At 37.2% G+C, this 19,252-nt stretch overlaps 1 protein-coding gene across 1 annotated transcript in view; it reads left to right on the top strand.

The window, feature by feature from the left end:
* The window catches only part of Appl1 (adaptor protein, phosphotyrosine interacting with PH domain and leucine zipper 1), a 41,747-nt gene that overhangs the window by 8,777 nt on the left and 13,718 nt on the right, over window positions 1-19,252 (top strand). Inside the window, exons 5-16 of the mRNA XM_032918418.1 lie at window positions 1,296-1,383; window positions 2,862-2,903; window positions 3,813-3,871; window positions 7,205-7,351; window positions 8,728-8,810; window positions 9,524-9,682; window positions 10,677-10,865; window positions 12,448-12,490; window positions 13,973-14,029; window positions 15,689-15,780; window positions 16,653-16,835; window positions 19,003-19,055. Of these exons, the coding sequence (XP_032774309.1) occupies window positions 1,296-1,383; window positions 2,862-2,903; window positions 3,813-3,871; window positions 7,205-7,351; window positions 8,728-8,810; window positions 9,524-9,682; window positions 10,677-10,865; window positions 12,448-12,490; window positions 13,973-14,029; window positions 15,689-15,780; window positions 16,653-16,835; window positions 19,003-19,055 (1,195 nt within the window). The remainder of the gene's footprint in view (window positions 1-1,295; window positions 1,384-2,861; window positions 2,904-3,812; window positions 3,872-7,204; window positions 7,352-8,727; window positions 8,811-9,523; window positions 9,683-10,676; window positions 10,866-12,447; window positions 12,491-13,972; window positions 14,030-15,688; window positions 15,781-16,652; window positions 16,836-19,002; window positions 19,056-19,252) is intronic.

Raw genomic sequence — 19,252 nt, 5'->3', positions numbered from 1 at the left:
TGAGTTTATCTGTGCGAGCTTTGTTGTTGAATAAAATTTCATTATGTTCATTTTGCTTATCAACTTGTGGGCATTCTGTTGTTTTTACCTTTTAGTTATGATGTATTCATATATGTATATATCAACATAAAAGTCTAATCCTTTAAACATTGGTTTTCAGTTCTTTCCTGGTATGTACTCAGAAGTGGGATTGCTTGGTTTTATAGTAATTTTATGTTTAACTTTTTGAGAAATCACCAGATTTTTTGTGTGCGGCCTGTGAACCGTGTAGGAGAGTTCTGTTTTTTTCTTTATCTTTGCTACCAAGTATTTTCATTTTAAAAATGATAACCATCTAGTGGGAGTGAAGTGGTATTTCATTTTCATTTTGACTTGCGGTTTTTGGATAATTAATACTACATTGAACTTTTTTCATGTAATTGTCAACCATTTATAGTCTTTGAGGGAGTGTTTGTTCAAATCCTTTGCCCACTCTTAAGTTGGGCTGTTTGTTGTTATTATTAAATTGTAAGAGTTCACTGCCTCAATGCAGGTTTCTTCTGTGATGGCGGTGTTGGCAAAAGCTTTCTCATTCTGTTTGTCATTTCTCTCTATGGTATCTTCTGCTGCACAGTTTTTTTTTTTTTGTTTTTTTTTTGTTTTTTTTTTTGAGCTGGGGACCAAACTCAGGCCTTAGCTTCCTAGGCAAGCGCCTACCACTGAGCCAAATCCCCAACCCCACAGTTTTATTTTAATAGAGACCATTTTATATTTAATTTTGCTGTTTGTGCTTTTGGTGTTATATCTAAGAAATTGTTGTCAAATAAAAGATCATTCTGAGTTATATTTTAAAAGTATTAGTTGGGGTTGGGGATTTAGCTCAGTGGTAGAGCACTTGCCTAGCAAGCGCAAGGCCCTGGGTTCGGTCCCCAGCTCCGAAAAAAAGAATTAAAAAAAAAAAAAAGTATTAGTCTGGGCATGATGGAACACACCTTTAATCCCAGCACTCGGAGGCAGAGGCCTCTGAAATTGGAGCCAGCCTGGTCTACATAGCTAGTCCTGGGACTACTAGCACTTATGTAGAAAGACCCTGTCTCACAAAACCAAAAAAAAAAAAATTTTTTTTAACCATATAATATTTTGTATTATACTATATAGTTTTGAGTCTCCATGAAGATATAACAAAGGCTATATATATCTAGCCTTTTAAAAGACTAGATTCTAATGTCTATAACATTAGTAAGTAGCTATGTCTAGACATTTATCAGTTGTGCCATCGTTTAGTTATTTGGTCTTTTTGGTCTTTCTTTTACTAGCTTAGTTCTTGTCATGCAGTTCTTTCAACTCAACTCGCTGATGCCATGATGTTCCCCATTTCCCAGTTTAAAGAAAGAGATCTGAAAGGTATTGAAGCCAACCTTATGTTTGTTTTCCTCAGCTGTCAGAAGATCGGTGCTAGTGCAGTCCATTTTATTTCATAGTAAACCAGTTCTGACCACGACATACTTTTACTTTAAGCAGGTACTAAACACTTACAGAAATGCTTGATAGATACTGAATTAGTTTGTAACAAATAATAATGTCCTTTCCTCTAAATGGAGATGGGTTCACACTGTGACAGTTTTTCATAGAGAGTGAGGTGCTATGGGGGCTCAGAGGAAGTGGTCAGAAAGGCTTCACCAAAGACATGACAAGAGCATTGAACAATGCAGGGAAATAAATTAAGAGAAAGCAATTGTTCTGTTAGGGAGAATAGAATGCACAAAGGTATAAGCTGTAGAAAAATATCACGTGTTTTGAGAATAATATAAAATCCAGGGCTGGAGAGATGGCTCAGTCATTAAGAGCACTGACTGCTCTTCCAGAGGTCCCGAGTTCAAATCCCAGCAACCACATGGTGGCTCACAACCATCTGTAATGGGATCTGATGCCCTCTTGTGGTCTGTCTGAAGACAGTGATGGTGTACTCATATACATAAAATGCGTAAATCTTAAAAGAAAGAAAGAAATGCGTTGCTGGATGTGGTGAAGCAAGGCAAGAGATGAATGTAGTAGATAAGATGGAGCTAAAACACGGGTAGGAAGAGGTCGGACCTGAATACGTGAGCAAAAGAAGCCAGTGGATTCTAAGGCTGAAGAGACACGCCCTTTTGTTCTCAGAGGTGGGCATAGAGTGGATTCTCACTAAGAAGTTGTGAGAATACAGTGAGAGAATAAAGAAGGCTGGAGATGATAGAGGCAGAGTAGAGGTTCATATCCAGATAGGCTGGGGAACTGGGCGCGGCACATCTGACACCTGTACTAGTTAGTAGATGTACTAGTTGTTAGGTACATTTGTTCCTTAAGGTTAGTAAGTGAGCAGATGACTGTTTTATAGATCTGGTTCTTTTTATAATTTATAAACTCAAAGCAGATAGAAAAAAAGTGAAGCATATCAGTGAGTGGTAAAGTTCTTAAATTAAAGCAAATGCCTTTTAAAGGTGGAGCTAATAACTGAAATGGTCTTTAAGAATGTCTAGCTTCAAGGTAGAACAAGAATTCACAACCTACGGAGACTGACTGCATGGCATACTCTTACACAGTATTTGATATTATTAGTCATATGTAAAATGAATTAATATGTTAGATTCTAATGTTGTCAGTATTCACATATCTTAGCATTTAAAGTGCATTTTAATATTTGTTTTGCCTCATAATTGTTATAAGTAGATTTTCTGGTAGTGCATTGCTAATTATTTTGAATGTAGACTAGCTGAAACAGTAACCTTTTTCACCTCAAACACAGTAATAGGAATTCTTGCTTGAGTTTAAGTTGTGATTTAAGTTGTGATTAATTAATTTCATAAATATGCTAAACTGAAATTATTTTTGAACTTTTTCAGAAATATTGACACTAAAAGAGGTATTTCAGATTGCTAGTAATGGTAAGCCTTAGATCTTTATACATGACATGAATTTCTTTTATTGATCTTCTTATCAGTATACATCATGGCTGTGTTTTTGTAATAATTTCTAAAAATTAGCTCAATTAAATGGTTAAGATAACATTATGTAAATCAGTGTTAATACTTTGGATATACTTTTAATAAAATTGTTTTATTACATTAAATGTTATATTAGTCTTACAATTTACTATCTTTATAATACCTAAAGAAGTTATAAAATATTTTACTTATTTTCTAAATATTCCGGGTTTCTTTTTTTCTTTCCTTTTCTTTTTCTCTCATTTTTTCTGTGCTAGGTCTTGAAAGTAGGGCCTTGTACATGCCAGACAGGTACTTCACACTGAGATGCTGAGATAAATCCTTAACCTCAGCCCTTTTTTTCCTTCTATTTTTGAGTTTTCCAAATTTGAATTAAAAATATTTTTTTTCCTTTAAACCCAGAACATGGGAGACAGAGGCAGGTGCATCTCTAAAAGTTCAAAGCCAACCTGGTCTACAGAGTGAGTTCCAGGACAGAGAAAACCTGTTTCGAAAAACCAAAAAGAAAAAATTTCCACTTCTCTTTTTATTTATTCTCTCATACAATACATCCCTGCTGTACCCTTCCCTCCTCTTAACTCCCAGTTCTTCTGCCACTGCTCCTCTCTCCCAGACCCACCACCCCTCCACTTCCCTCCAGAGATGAGCAGGCACTTTTAATAGATTCTAGTTTCTTTGGAAGTTAGTGTTTTCCATCAGTTTATACATAGTCACAGAATCAAGGGAAAGTAGGCTCTGGGGGAAGTTTGAACATAGTGATCATGTGGCAGAGAATTCTTACCTAGCTCTAGGATAGGTGTAGTCTTGCCAAGTACTACTGTACTGCTAACACTCATTTCTGTTTTCCAGATCATGATGCCGCAATTAATAGGTACAGCCGGTTGTCAAAAAAGAGAGAAAATGACAAGGTATGTTTATATACTCTTAAGAACATTTTAAAAGTATTTTTAATATGGATAGGTGTTTTGCCTGCATGTATATCTGTGTACTGTGTATATGTACCAGAAAAAGCAAGGAGAGAGAGTCAGATCCCTTGGACCTGGAGTTATAGATGATTGTGAGCCAATTTATTATGTAGGTGCTAGGATTGAACCTGGATCCCCTGGGAAAGCTGTGAGTGCTCTTAACTGCTGAGCCGTTACTGCTCTAGCCTGCATGCACTCTGTCAATATCAAAGATGACGACCATTTTATTAGGTTATTCAGTTTTTCCTATTGAAAAATAGAGCCAACAAACCATTGTCATGGTATTACTCTCATAATTTTTCCTAGATGTTCAAATCATTTCTGGTAATTGGTCTCTTTAAACAAAATGCTTCTCTTCTGCCAATAGTTGATAGTATAATTAAACATAACTATTTTAAAAGGATGACTGGTTCCCAATATATAAAACTGGTTTTTGTTTTACATTTTGATGCTACAGTAAATACATACAGTGACAGTGAACAGTTCAGGCTTATTGGAGGTTTAGGGAGGAAAGGGAGGACGAATGCTGCAATTATAATCTCAAATAGAAAAAGAGATAAAGTTAAGTTTTGTATTTAGTTGTATGGAAGTGTGAATATGAGTGTTTAAATAGGTATTCATGGTAACACTCTATGCTGGAAATTCATTAAAAATCTTGAATAAAACAAGTGAAAGTAAGTCACATATTTCAGTTAATGTCACACATGGAACTCAATGAAATTCTGGTATAAGGCTTTCTCTATTTAAAGGGAACGTTTATATCTTGATATTTTTTCAAAGAATGAAACCCAGAAGTACTACATAATACTTGAGGATGAATGCACTTAAAGATTAAAGAAGAGAATATTTACAAGTTCTGGGTGATTGAAGTCCTGAGTTACAGCTTATACCAATGCTTGCAAATGCGGTGACCTCTGCAGGACTTGGTATTTGCAGCCGTAGTCACAGCTGCTGGTAGAGACACAGTGACTACTTACGGAAGTGGACAACTCAGTAGGATCTACTGTGTAGGAGCCGCTGTGGCAACAAAGGAAATGATTCTCACACAGTGAGTGATCACTCCTCTAAGCTGCTTTCCATTTCTTCTTTTTTTTTTTAAAGAATTATTTATTTATTTAATGTCTATGAGTACACTGTAGCTGTCTTCAGACACACCAGAAGAGGGCATCAGATTTCATTACAGATGGTTATGAGCCACCATGTGGTTGCTGGGAATTGAACTCAGGATCTCTGGAAGAGCAGTCAGTGCTCTTAACCGCTGAGCCATCTCTCCAGCCCTGCTTTCCATTTCTAATTCTAGTTCCCAAGTTAACCAATAAACGTACACAATTTGAGATTTATAGTAGTCATTTTGCCTTAGAGAGGTACTTAAGGGTCTAGGTTATAAAATTTGGCATATTTATATTGCTTTTGGCTATTCCAAGTATTTTAAAAAGAATTAATGTTTTTTTGAATTAGAAAAATTACTGAGCATCTATTTATCAGGCAGTATGCTGAGTTCCTCAGGGAACAGTGTGAGTAGGGACCACTCCGGCTCTCTATTCATTGCACGCTTAGTGTGAATGCGTTCCAGAGTACAAGGAGGAGGATACTGCAGTGACATGACTTAGATGCACTAATAAAGATTTTTCTAGACAGAGTACAGATTGAGCCTGAGGAGATGGCATGTGCAATGTAGTTAAGTAGACAACACTTTGGGGATCGAAAAGGACTTTTTGTTAAAAAAGCCCCAAACCGAACAGCAAAAATTCCCCAAACCAAAATGGTCTCCCTGTAGAGGCATGCTCTGGAGTTTGAACACTGTGAAGGTTTAGAGTACTGGCTATGGAGTGAGATTTGGGGGACGTATCTGAGGCCTGCTCTTCCTTTATTTGAAGCCATGCACTAGTTACTTGGTTCCATGCCTTTCTTCTCTGTGCAGAAGAGGGACCCACAGAGCAGCAGTCGTGATGGTGAAATTAGGCAGTGAATGCAGAGCAGCAGTTTTCACTGAGTTCTATCATTACCTGACAACAGGAGGTGATCACCTCTCAGTTCTCAGGATGGGTTTGGGGAGAGGTGATAAAGTCGTTGGGGGCTGGGTGGTGTGGCTCTCACGTGTGATCCTAGCTTTTGGGAGGCAAAAGAAGGGGGATCCCTGAAACTTTGAGGCCACCCTGGAGTTCAAGATTAACTTGGGTACAGAATGAGACACTATCTTAAAACAGACCAACAAACCCATTTGTCAAAACCTAACAAGGAATAGTTTGGAGCCAGATTGCTGCATTTACCACCTTGAAATTTTGTTAAAGGAAGTGAATAGTCAGGGAAGGATTCTAGGTAGGTTAATAGTGCCATGCAGTTAGTCATGCTGTATAACAAAGCAGTAATAACAGCGTGAAAGGGAGAGTGCTAGAGAGATGCCAGTAGGGATACCAGACCTCCTTGCACAGTCACAAAGAAGATTGTTATAAAAGAATGCTTGGGAGACTTGTTCTTTATCTCTCACTAGGACCTTGTTAATGGTAGGCAAGCACTGAGACTCACTCCTAGCCCTGCTTTGGAAGAGAGAAGTCCTATAGTAGGAGGTGAGATCCACATTGACATTTCCTAGAGAGAGGAAAGAACAATAAGGAAGGACAGCTGCTGAAAGGAAGAAGCTATTTTCAGTCTGTGCATTCCCAGCGCACATAAACACTCATTCTTATATACAAAAGAACCCAGCCTTCCTTTGTCTGGCACTTGGGACAGGGACTGCCAGGGAGGAGGTACAGATTCACACCACCAGGCCAGTGTGCACTGATAATGTCGAAACTTGATAGGTATTCCAAGTAGAGAAGGAAAAGAGCCTACCTAATACATAGTAGGCTCTGTAAATGCTCAAAGAAAAGTCGTTTGGGTGAAATAACTTGGGAGCATATGTATTTTAAGTGTGAGTCAAGAAAAATAAGCAGGTAGAGAAAAAGAGTGGTAAGGAGAAAACCAGGAGGAGAGAATTTGTGCTGTGAGCTGATTCAGATCAGACATCGCTGGCTAAATAGTAACTCATACGGTGACTCTGTCCTGTTAGTGCAGATGCCTACATTTATAGTTGCACGCAGATACGTGTTTTGTAAGTGATATGGTTGGTATACAGAAAAATGACTTGACCTGGTATGTTAATGGGTTTCCAATCGAGTAGAAAACAGGAAGGCTATGTTTAGTAGTTATTGATTCTCCATTTTCCTTGAAAGACTCTTCTCCACTCTACTGAAGATAATTCAAAATTAAATAATATTTTACTCTTTTCATTCAAAGGTAAAATATGAAGTAACAGAGGATGTGTATACTTCCAGGAAAAAGCAACACCAGACCATGATGCATTATTTTTGTGCACTAAATACTCTTCAGTACAAGAAGAAAATAGCTTTGTTAGAACCTCTGCTTGGATACATGCAGGCTCAGGTAAATATGTTTTGGATTATATCTGTCCTAAAAGCCTTGTATTAAGTTTGATTTTTGTATTAACTATAGGGCTATAATAAACTGTTGTCAACAGTTTTGTATTGTGGTTTTACTTTATTTTTTTTAAAGATTTATTTACTTATTTTATGTGAGTACACTGTAGCTGTCTTCAGACACACCAGAAGAGAGAATTGGATCCATTACAGATGGTTGTGAGCCACCATGTGGTTGCTGGGAATTGAACTCAGGACCTCTGGAAGAGCAGTCGGTGCTCTTAACCGCTGAGCCATCCCTCCAGCCCCTGTATTGTGGTTTTAAAAAGTAATTTTAAAGACTGTCATGAGTGTCTTATTTTAAGAAGATTGGGCGAATGTTTTTTCTTGCAAATGAAGATATAAAATGTTTTAAATAAATGGAAGTGCATTGTAGTAAGACTTTTCCCACCTCAGTTGGAGACAGAGAGCAGAAAGCTAGAGGAATTTAATAACTGGAGATTCTTTTCATTAGAAACCTGAGAAAGAATGAACAAGTTTGAATTGGACATGTTGGTGGACAGCTTTAATCCCAGCACTTGGGAGGCAGAGGATCTCTTGAATTCAAGGCCAGCCTGGTCTACAAAGAGAGTTAGTTCTAGGACAGCCAGGGCTACACAGAGAAACCATTTGGAAAAACAAACAAACAAACAAACAAACGGATAAAGAATGAGCAGGTTTGCATCTGTCCCATGTTCCTCACATACTTCCTGAGTCAGAAATAGTAGATGAAGGGATGGAGAGATGTGTAAGAGCACCGATTGCTTTTCTAGAGGACCCACATTCAATTTCCAGTGTCTACATGGTGGGAGATCTGACCTCTAAGGGCATGTGTCACATACATGATGAACAGACATACACACATGCAAAACATCCATGTGCATAAAATATTCAAATGCCCAAAAAAGTATACATTAGGAAAGAGGCTAGAAAATTGAGTTTTGGGGAATATATTAGTTCTTTAAAAACCAAAAATTTGAATATCCTTTTAAGCATAAGAGTACCTTTTTTTTTTTTTTTTTTTTTGTAAAAAAAACTAGTCATGGTAGTCTGAGGTTAGGGAAATATTTGAGGTCACCCTGGATTACAAGTGAGACTTAATGTCAAATACAACAGCAGACGGCCTAAAATGTGAAAGGATATATAGTGGGATTGAATCCTGGTTTCCTTAGCGACTCTGTGTCTGGTAGACATTGTAAACCTCAACCTGTTATTTTACAAATCAAACAACCCACTGTCATTTCTGTGTAATTCTACCCTAGGAATTGTTGGTGTGATTTTTCTCTAAATATTTTTTGTGTGTATGATTGTGTTTTACAACCTTCTGTTCCTCTCCCACCTCAGATAAGTTTCTTTAAGATGGGTTCTGAAAATCTCAATGGACAATTGGAAGAATTTTTAGCTAACATTGGAACAAGTGTACAGAAGTAAGTATTTTGTCTTCACTAAAATGAAGGTGAAATTATGTCAGTAAGTTAATAACTAAATGCCATAAATATTTAGAACTTAATTTCCTGAGGGTTAGTTTTCCTGCCATGGAGTGTGTTTCTCAGCTTTATCGCTAAATTAGGAAATTTCTACTCTCTTTTCCCTAGAATGTAGGCTCTGGCTTTCACCCCACTGTGGAATTTGATGACAGCTTTAATGATAGAAAGTAGCTTTTATGTCTGAGTGATATAAAGACCTAACAGTGATGGTCCATGAGTACATTTTTCTTTAAAATTTCATTTGTCAACCTTGCTTGGAAAATTACTAAGCCAATCCTCTTTTCTAGGCTCTAGTGTTTAGAGAGAGGTCAGGTCCAGTTACCTGTGCTGTGTGGGAGCACTGCTGTTAGTCTGAGGCAAGGGAGAGTAGGGATTGAGGATTTTTCATTTTGTTTTTTGCAGTGCTTAAACACAGGTCAGTGCTATGCCACAGAGAAGTTTGACAAGTAGTCTACAGTTGGGTATCTGGTTACTTTATTACTGTTCAAATTTGATATTGTTCCCAAAATACCTTAAAAATGTTTAAAATGATTTTGTTACTTTAACCATCCTACGGTTGCTTCTTTAAAAAATTAACTCTGTGGACACATAGGATTGATAAGGCATGATTTGTTAGATGTGACTAATGGTAACTAATCTGTTCTCTGTATCAGTGTGCGAAGGGAAATGGATGGGGATGTGGAGACCATGCAACAGACAATAGAAGACTTGGAAGTAGCCAGTGACCCTTTATATCTGCCTGACCCAGATCCCACCAAGTTTCCCGTCAATCGAAATTTAACCAGAAAGGCTGGATACCTAAATGCTAGGAAGTAAGAGAACTATTGTTATTTTCATATTACACGTTGTAATAGCAAATCAATATAATGTATAATTAGTACTGTTTGCTAGATTGTTTTGGTTTTACTAAAGGTTGACACTTTTTAAAAAAATCCATTTTATTTATGTGTGTGTGTGTGTGTGTGTGTGTGTGTGTGTTCATTTTTATTTTGTGTGTATACATGCCATAGCACAGTTTAGGAGTGGAGATACGTGGACACCTTGCTGAAGTTGACCCTCTCTTCCCATCATGTGGGTGTTTGGGATAGAAATCCAATCACCAGGCTTGACAGGAAATGCCTTTAAGCACTATGACATCTTGGCAACTCAAGGTTGAAACATTTTAGTGGTGTTTATATAAGCTTATTGACACATGGAGATACATGAAAACTTTAAAAATCCTACCTTCATGTTTATTGAATTATTTGAATTTATAAAAGGGATGAAACTGATTTGCGTCTAAATAAGCCTATCAGAGCATGTTACTAAATATTAATACTTATATATGTGATTATATCAAGTAAACATTGAGTTTTCATTTGAAAATGTGCCAAGATTCCCCTTCCCCTCTTTATTCTCATCAATTCTCAGTGCTGGGTTGGAACTCAGACCTTTGAGCATCCTGGGCACACACTGTCTCATTGACTTAAATCCCTGGCCTTCACTTGATATGATGGTGAAATAGATTAATTAACTCAAGAAATAAAATTGAATTTTTTCCCTTGCGTACTGAGTGTAACTTGGATTTTTGATGTATCATTGTAACAGTTGAAACTTAAATGAATTCTAGCCTTGTTTTTGAAACTATAAACATTCACACCAGTGAGTCAACATGCCCAAAATCATTTTAGAGTAAGAAAAAGCGACATCTTCTTGACATCCTGGTGCCGTTTTGCAAGTTTTGTTTTCACACACTATTTCTTATGTCTACTAATGACAAGGAATTGTTTAGATGTTGTTACTGAAATTATCAATTACTTTCTTTAGTAAAACAGGCTTGGTGTCATCTACCTGGGATAGACAGTTTTACTTCACGCAGGGTGGAAACTTAATGAGTCAAGCCCGTGGAGATGTGGCAGGAGGCCTAGCCATGGACATAGACAACTGTTCAGTGATGGCTGTGGACTGCGAAGACAGACGATACTGTTTTCAGATCACTTCTTTTGATGGAAAAAAGTTAGTATTTTTCTGCTGCTAATAAGATATACATTTTAAAATGCTGAGTAATTCCTTTTTGTTTCATATAGACATTTAGAACTACTGTGAATTAAGATAATTTGCTTTCTAATACAGTTATTTTTGAAAGCATAAATATAAGTAGGAGAATGGAAAAAAACCAATAATTTTCTTTATAGCATTTTGTTTCCTTCTAGCTTTTATCCTGAGTACATTTTCCTTCCTTTCCCCTTCCCATTCCCTCACTGCTTCCCCTTGAACCCATGTCCTTGAGCAATCTAGGCAAGTCTTTGTCATTGAGCTACAGCCACAAACTTTGTGTAATGCCTTCAATTTGTCATTCTTTTACCTTAGCCTCCAAAGTAGTTTAGCACTGTGTGTTACCATTCCTGGTCTAAGTACATTTTCTTGAATTATCGAAGGATATTTTATATACATAAATTAGATCTGCATCCATTTAAAAAAACATTTTATAGGACTGGAGAAATAGTTCAACAGTTAAGAACAGGTGCTACTCTTACAGAGCATCCAGGCTTGGTTCTGAATACCCACCTCCAGTGGATCAGAACTCCCTGCAGGTCCAGCTCCAGGCCATCTGACACCCTTTTCTGTCCTCCAAGGGCACCTGCACTCGTGTGGTACACAGAAACTCACATATATATAATGAAATATTTTTTCAAAAAGTCATTCATAATGACTGCATTCTAATTTTTTAAAAACCATACAGCATAGTTTAAACATTTTCCTAATGCTAGATATTTAAGTTAGCTGAGGTTGATTTTGACCTTTCAACTTCCTTATTTACTTTTTAAAAGAAACTCTTGGATTCTCTGAAAGTCATTTTTCCTCCATCATATATATGTACATTAAGATTATCTTCTTCATGGGGTTGGGGATTTAGCTCAGCGGAAGAGCGCTTGCCTGAAGCGCAAGGCCTTCTTCCCCAGCTCCAAAAAAAAAAAAAAAAAAAAAAAAAAAAAAAAAAAAAAAAAAAAAAAAAGATTATCTTCTTCATAAAAGATAGCTTTGCTCACTTACCTTAGCTACACGGTTGGTGTTCCTAGTCCTTCTAGACAGACAGTGAATGTCAATGCTGTACATTAGAGTTCCTGTTTTCTGTTAGCACAATTAGTAAATTGCTAATATGTTACTACATTATTTACATCTTTGTATTTTTAGTTTTTGCTAATGCTTGGCATGGTTTCCCGTTTTTCCTGATAAGATAGAAAGTTAGTAAAATTGAAAATTTCTCTTAAAATACGACATTTCTGTAATGGTTCATAGGTTAGAATTTTTATTTAAACCTATTAAGGAAGAAACTATTAATAATGAAGTTAACATTCTTGGTTAGATCGCCAATAGAAATGCAGTAGGTTGAAGTGCTTTCTTCTTTTGTGTTCTGTCTTTTGAGAGTTGGCCTTGCCCTTTGGTTTTGCATGTTGGGCTGTGGATAGCCACTTGGAATCATAAGCCTACGTCCTGCTGCTGCTGCTGGTCTTCTTTCCCTAAAGTAATTATGTCACTTGTGTTTTTAATTTAATTTTAAAGTTGAGGCTAAAACTTTTCATTTTTTTCTTCCTAGATCTTCAATTTTGCAAGCAGAGAGTAAAAAAGACCATGAAGAGGTAAAAGTTTTTTATAAAATTAATTTGTTTTTTTGAGACAGGGTGTCTCTGTGTAGCCTTGACTCTTGTGGAACTCACTCTGTAGACCAGGCTGGAAATCTACCTGCTTCTGCCTCCTGAGTGCTAGTAATAAAGTTATTTTCTTCAGCAACATTTAAAGTTAATTTTATTTTGTGTTTTTTTTTTCTGAGAACAAATCGTATTAATGTATTTATACATTATACATTTATACATTAAAGTTTGGGAAAACCCTAGTTAATTAAAAATGACTTTTTAAGTCCTCTGTTCTCAAGCAGCATTCTTAGTTTTCTAACAGACTTTTATAGCTGGAGGAATCCTAGACACCATCTCTGTGCTGTTACTTGGTGACCTTCCAGTGTCACCTGCTGGCAGGCAGAGCACTGTGCGTTTTGGGAGCTACTTACTGCAGCTAGAACACAGGGGCAGCAGATGTGGTACAAGAGGAAGCAGTGCAGGCTTAGAGCACTTGGAAATGAAAGACAGAAAAACAGAGGTTTGGGAGTCTCTGTTCTTACTCACAAGCCTTTCGGTTTTGGCTCCAGTCTTCTTCTGTTATCTACATGTGGAGGGTAAGGTGCTATCCAGACTGAAACTTTCAAAATGGTTTTCAGAAATAATCTTCATTTTATTTGGTATTACAGTTTTATTGATAAAAGACAGAATTGGAAAGTCTTAGACATGTATTTGTTTCCCATGGGAAAGAGTAGTTTTGGTTTTGAGAGCACAGCTGTCTCTGCTCTCTGCATGGTTTACCAACAGAGAACTAACTTTACAAGACCTGTCAGGCACTGTAATCCAAAGGTGTAATCTATAACAGTGAAATAGAAGATGTGCACTAGTAATCCCTATTTTGAAAAAGGAAGATATATAAGGTACATTCCCCAGAAAGAATTTGTATTTTAATTTTTTACATAGGTATTATGGTAACTGAGTTCAGATTACCATGTTTGGTGGGAATTAAGGGAGGAAATAATATAAAACGATAAATATATGCTATTAAGTTATGATTTAACATGATTACTTTTTATTTTATTGCATAAATACATTTATTTTAAAATAATTCAACCTGAAGGTCTCTTTTTTTTTTTTCTTTTTTTTTTCGGGGCTGGGGACCGAACCCAGGACATTGCGCTTCCTAGGCAAGCGCTCTACCACTGAGCCAAATCCCCAACCCCTACCTGAAGGTCTCTTACATGCATATGTTTATAGTGGGTCTCTTGTTGTTGTTTTGGTTGTGGTGCTGGGGATTGAATCCAGGGACCTCACATGTTTTGTTAAAAGATGTTAAAAAGTATGTGCTCTCCCACTGAGTTATAGCCCCATTCCCAAGATGTTTTCTTGGGAATTATATGGTGCTTCTAATGGAAATTCTGTTTCAATTTAATATTTAATAGCCTTTCTTAATAGAGAGGCTCTATTGGAAAAAAAACAATAATAATGCTTATTTCTTTCCATTTTCAGTGGATCTGTACAATAAACAACATATCTAAACAAATATATTTGAGTGAAAATCCAGAGGTAATATTTTTGTTTTGTTATCCAGGACTATCAAAATGAAATAATTTTGTGGTTTATGTGGCTTAATATTAATTGACTCATTTCTCAAGTTCTGTAACTTCAAGTACAGAATGCATATGATTCTGTTTGGGTAGCTATGATGTACCATGGTGTATTGTCATCACAGAGCTGTTACTTCAAAACGTATTGAGATCAGTTACTCAGCTGGTATAGACAATTACCTTCATGTTGAGTGTTGTGGAGTAGGTAAAAATGTAGGAAAGACTGCATGGCCTCCTCTAGGAGTTACTGTAAGTCAAAGTGGAAGCTGTGTGATATTTTATGTATAATGTGATTAGAAGCACATGGTTAAAAAAAATACATGGTGATTACTTTTAGGCTTACATTTTGAGAATGTTAGGATTAGTGAGGACTTTGTTTTAGAGAAAATTCTGTAGAGATGATGGAATCCTGTGCTAAGATTTGCTTAAGGAAAAAAGGAGACACTGCAGACAATACAGTAAAAACTAAAGCTCAGACAAGGAAGTGACATGTGCATGGAACTAGCAGTGTAAATGAAAGTTTTTGGTGCAAAATAGACAATTAGAGTGTGCACTGAGGTCACGTGGAGATCGTATTCAAATATGCGCTGTGATTTTGGTGCATCTGTAATAATGCACCCTGAGCTTTCAGTCTGCACGTTACTCTTTTGAGTAGCAAGGGTTTCAAACAGAGTGAACCTCTGCTTGTACACTTAGCCATAGCTACAGTTCGAGCATGCAGATACAATCTGAGGGAACCAGTAGCTGTAAGAATGGAGTGAGAGAATGAACTGAGTCTATTTTGTATCCAAAAGGATTTGGTCCTAGACAGGATCTGTCTAGACTCCTGTTAAGATATGGGTTGGCCATGCTGTAAGCTCAGGTGTTTCTCAGAGCCAGGTAGGGATTTATAATTTCAGTTGAAAGTCTTAGTCCTAAGTTCCCCCCAAGCCTCTAAGACAGGGTTTCTTGGATCTGCTTGTCTTTATTGCTCCCAACCCAGATTAATGGCATGTGCCATCATCCTAGTTTAAGTTACTGTTGTTGTAATGGGGGATTTGATAGGCGGCTCTAGACTAGTTAGTAATCGACTGAGTAAAAGGTAAAGAAGAAAATGATAAAGATGACTTCCAGGTTTTAAAAGACTTTTATTTAGGGAAAAAGGAATTCTATTTTTGTTAAAATGCAGTACCATCAAGTATATAATAATGTTATAAATTAATAGTTATATTCTAGAAGAGTTCTTTTATATTTAAATGATTGGTCTACTAAATGTTTTTGTTCTATAAAATATTTTGAATGACTAGGCAGTGTACTAGGTGATAGCAGTACAAACCTTAATCCAAAGTAACTGGTAGTTAAAAATTAATAGAAAAAGAATATATTCCTGTCATGTTAGTAGAAAGAAATTAGAATTACAGGAATTAGAATTATCTTGAATTACAGGAAGTTCACAATGTTTGAAATTAATGTGCCTTACTAGTAAGGTAAGAGAATGGAAATACCTCACTCAGTAGCTTTAGTTTATATTTTAAGCACAACTCAAGAGCTTACTAACAGTTTTGAGAGTTACATCAAACATTTAGTTTCTTTCATTATTAATACTAACTCTTTTTTTTAAAAAAATAAACCAAAATAGGAAACCGCTGCACGAGTGAATCAGTCTGCTCTAGAAGCTGTCACTCCTTCCCCATCTTTCCAGCAGAGACACGAGAGCCTGCGTCCAGGAGGGTGAGTTAGTGTATGGGGTTATTTAAAGTGTTAGCGAACTCTCTGATTTTAACAGTACTACTTAGATAAGTAGTAAATAATTTCTGAATAACAAAAGTGTATTTTCAAATAAATTTACTAATAAGGGCACAGGCCAGAGGTTGATATGATGGAGAATTTTATTTTTAAGACAGAATCACAAACCTGGAGCTCATTGATTTGGTAGGCTGACTGGCCAGTGAGTCCCTGGAATCTGGCTGTCTCTGTACCCCTGTACTGTGGTTGCAGATGCATGCTGCCGTGGGGCAGCTTTCCCCCCCTTTTTAAATTATTATTTATTTATGAGTATTGACGATTAAAACCCAGGTTCTCACTGGGCGTTGGTGGCATACGCTGTTAATCCCAGCATTTGGGAGGCAGATGCAAGTGAGTTTGAGGCCAGCCTGGTCTACAGAGTTGTAAGACAGTAAGGGCTACACAGTAAAACTGTATTGAAAACCCCATCTCCCCAAAAATTTTTGTAAATAGGTTCTCCTGCTTAGACAACAGGCACTTTACCAGCTAAGTCATCTCCCTAGTCTCAGTTTATGTTTTTTTTTTAATTGGAAAGAAAGGAATCCTTTAGTAAATAAACAGCTAGCTGATTTGTGATTAAGTCTTTACTCTTTGAATCAGGGTCTTGTTTTATAGACCAGGCCAGCCCAGAACTTGTGATCCATTGCCTCCACTTCCTGAGTGCAAGGATTACAGAAAGGTAATGTTTTTTATTGGAGTTTGATTTATACTCTCATTGACTTAAAATACTCTTTTCTTGCAGTCTGCTAAGCATTGAACGTTTGAAAGAAAAAACTAAATTCAGTACCTTGTCTTTTTTTTTTTTTTTTTGTGGTTAGACAATCTCGACCACCAACAGCTCGAACCAGCAGTTCAGGATCCTTGGGATCAGAGTCTACAAATTTGGCTGCCCTCTCTCTAGATTCTCTTGTTGCTCCAGATACACCAATACAGTTTGATATAATTTCTCCTGTGTGTGAAGATCAGCCTGGCCAGGCAAAAGCCTTTGGTCAAGGAGGCAGGTGAGTAATGATGTCAGAAAGCCAATGTGCTATGGTCTATAAGATTTGTGGACCCATTTATGATACATTTCTCTATCAACTATGCTCTCTTTTGCATAATTGCCTAACATTTTCATAGTTAGGGTAGAACTATACAGGTTTTTCTGTTGGTCGTCTTTTTCTGTTAAAGGTGTTAGGATAATCAGATATCAAAAAATTTAATTTTGAATTGCTTATCAAGCCTATTACTTGGGCATTTGCCCTGTCAATTGCAGAAGTGGTAGTTTTATCTTTAGGTTGTGACACTATTTTAAAAATTCTGTGTCAGAACAAGGGGTTGGGGCTGTAGCTCACTTGGTAGAGTGCTTGCCTAGTGTGCATATGAAGCCTTGGGTTCAATCTCTAGCGCCACTTAAAACCTGGGCATGGTTACCTTATGCCTGCAACTACAGTTACTTGGGAGTTGAGAGTAGGAGAGTCAAAAGCTTCAAGATTTTTTTGGCTATCTAGCAAATTCAAGTCTGGTTTGAACTCTGAGATCCTTTCTTGCTGCTGCTGCTATTGTTGATGATGAAGTCCTGTCAGACTTAATTTTACTTTAGGGGACTGGGTGAGAAATGGCTCGGAAGTTGGAAGTTGGAAGTGCTCTCTGTTCTGCAGAGTCAGGTTCAGTTCACAGTGCCCAAGTGTGGCAGGCCACAGCTGCTTCTACCTCTGGTTAGATCCAGGGGATCTAAACCATCGTCTGGCCTCCACCAGTTCCTAAACGCATATGGTGCACAGTAACTTACACAGACAAACACACATAAACATAAAGAAATGAATCATTTATTATGGAGGTTGGGCACTTAACACATTAAATTTGGATATGACATAGAATTATGAAAACTCGTGTAAATATATTATGTATGCATAGTATTTGATATAATATGCCAAGCTGATATGAAAGAAATCAGTACTGGGCTGGAGAAATAGCTTGGCAGTTAAGAGCACTTGCTGTTTTAGCAGAGGATCCAGGTCTACTTCCCAGCACCCACATCACATGGTAGCTCACAGCCATCCATAATTCCAACTCTAGGGATCTGAGGCCATTTTTCTCTGCAGGCACTGGACACATAAATAGTGCATATTAATGCCTGTGGGTATTTACTATGCACATACAGTCAGAGTAAATGAATCTGTTTTAAAGAAAAGATCAATCTTTTGTGTGTGTGTGTGTGTGTGTGTGTGTGTGTGTGTGTGTGTGTTGGGAGATTTTATGACAGTGATTCTCTGTGTAGCCCTAGCCATCACTCTGTAGTCTAATTCAGAGTTCCATCTGACTCTGCCTCCCTGGTGCTGGGATTAAAGCCGTGTACCACTATTTTTAGTTGCTTGGCTTTTTTACGTAGGTTTTGGGGGGGGTTGAACTAAGGTTGACTGAACCATGTCCTTAACCCCTGCCCTGTTTTCTTAATGCCATTATTATTTTAGACTGCTTCTTATAAGGCTTCCTTTGAATTGACCCCCACCCCCACCTCATTGTGGTTGTGCAACAAGTGAAGAACAGGAATGGGGAAGTAGCTTTATCTTTGGTTTACTTTTCTTCTTGCGTTGGTGCTAAAACCTTGAGAAATAGAGTTTAGTTTTCTCTCACTTTGTGGTGCTGGGGATCAAACCCAGGCTTTGTGTGCATCATAGGCAAGCCAGTACTTATCTGTTATCTATTCCAGTACTATTATCTGTACCTGTAATACTTACATAGAGACCCAGGAAATACAGTTCATGGAAAAAAAGAAATACATGTTTTGAACTAGACAGTGTTCAGATCTTTATAGTTAACCTGTAATTTGTAAAATCCAGACTTGGGATTTTACAGTTCTAGAAAATTCCTGGCATTTTCTGAAGACTCCAATATTGTCGCCACATTGGTCTTCCTTTCTGTGGATTTGTTGTGTGCAGTTAAGTTTATACCTAATAAATAAAACACAGCAACAAAGGACTGTGGTAGATACATCAGTTAGTGTAGACACTGGGTCTGGCCTCCTACTCAGTATGAGAGTGAAACTATCTTTTTGTTCATTAGCAGAGTGAGACATTCTAGAGCTTTTCTTTGTAAACATGTAAAGTTTTGTGACTCAGTCTTTAATTTTGTTCTCTTCCATGTGGCCTTTGGTGACATTTATTCATTTTTTCCCCTAAACTTTAGGCGTACAAATCCATTTGGAGAATCTGGAGGAAGCACAAAATCAGAAACTGAAGGTAGAACAGACTGCAATATTCATTCTAGAGTGATCCAGTAGTAAGCTTTGAAGTGTGTCATTTGCATTCATTCTGCTGCTGTGCTCAGTTTTGATGTTTTCCTTCAGAATCTTTACTCATAGTATTTATGTATGTGAGTACACTGTTGCTCTCTTCAGACACATCAGAAGAGGGCATCGGATCCCATTACAGATGGT

This window comes from Rattus rattus, chromosome 13, assembly GCF_011064425.1.
Source record: "Rattus rattus isolate New Zealand chromosome 13, Rrattus_CSIRO_v1, whole genome shotgun sequence".
Classification (NCBI taxonomy): Eukaryota; Metazoa; Chordata; class Mammalia; order Rodentia; family Muridae; genus Rattus; species Rattus rattus.
The sequence above is the reverse complement of the archived record's forward strand: the minus strand, read 5'-3'. Positions and strand labels throughout refer to the sequence as shown.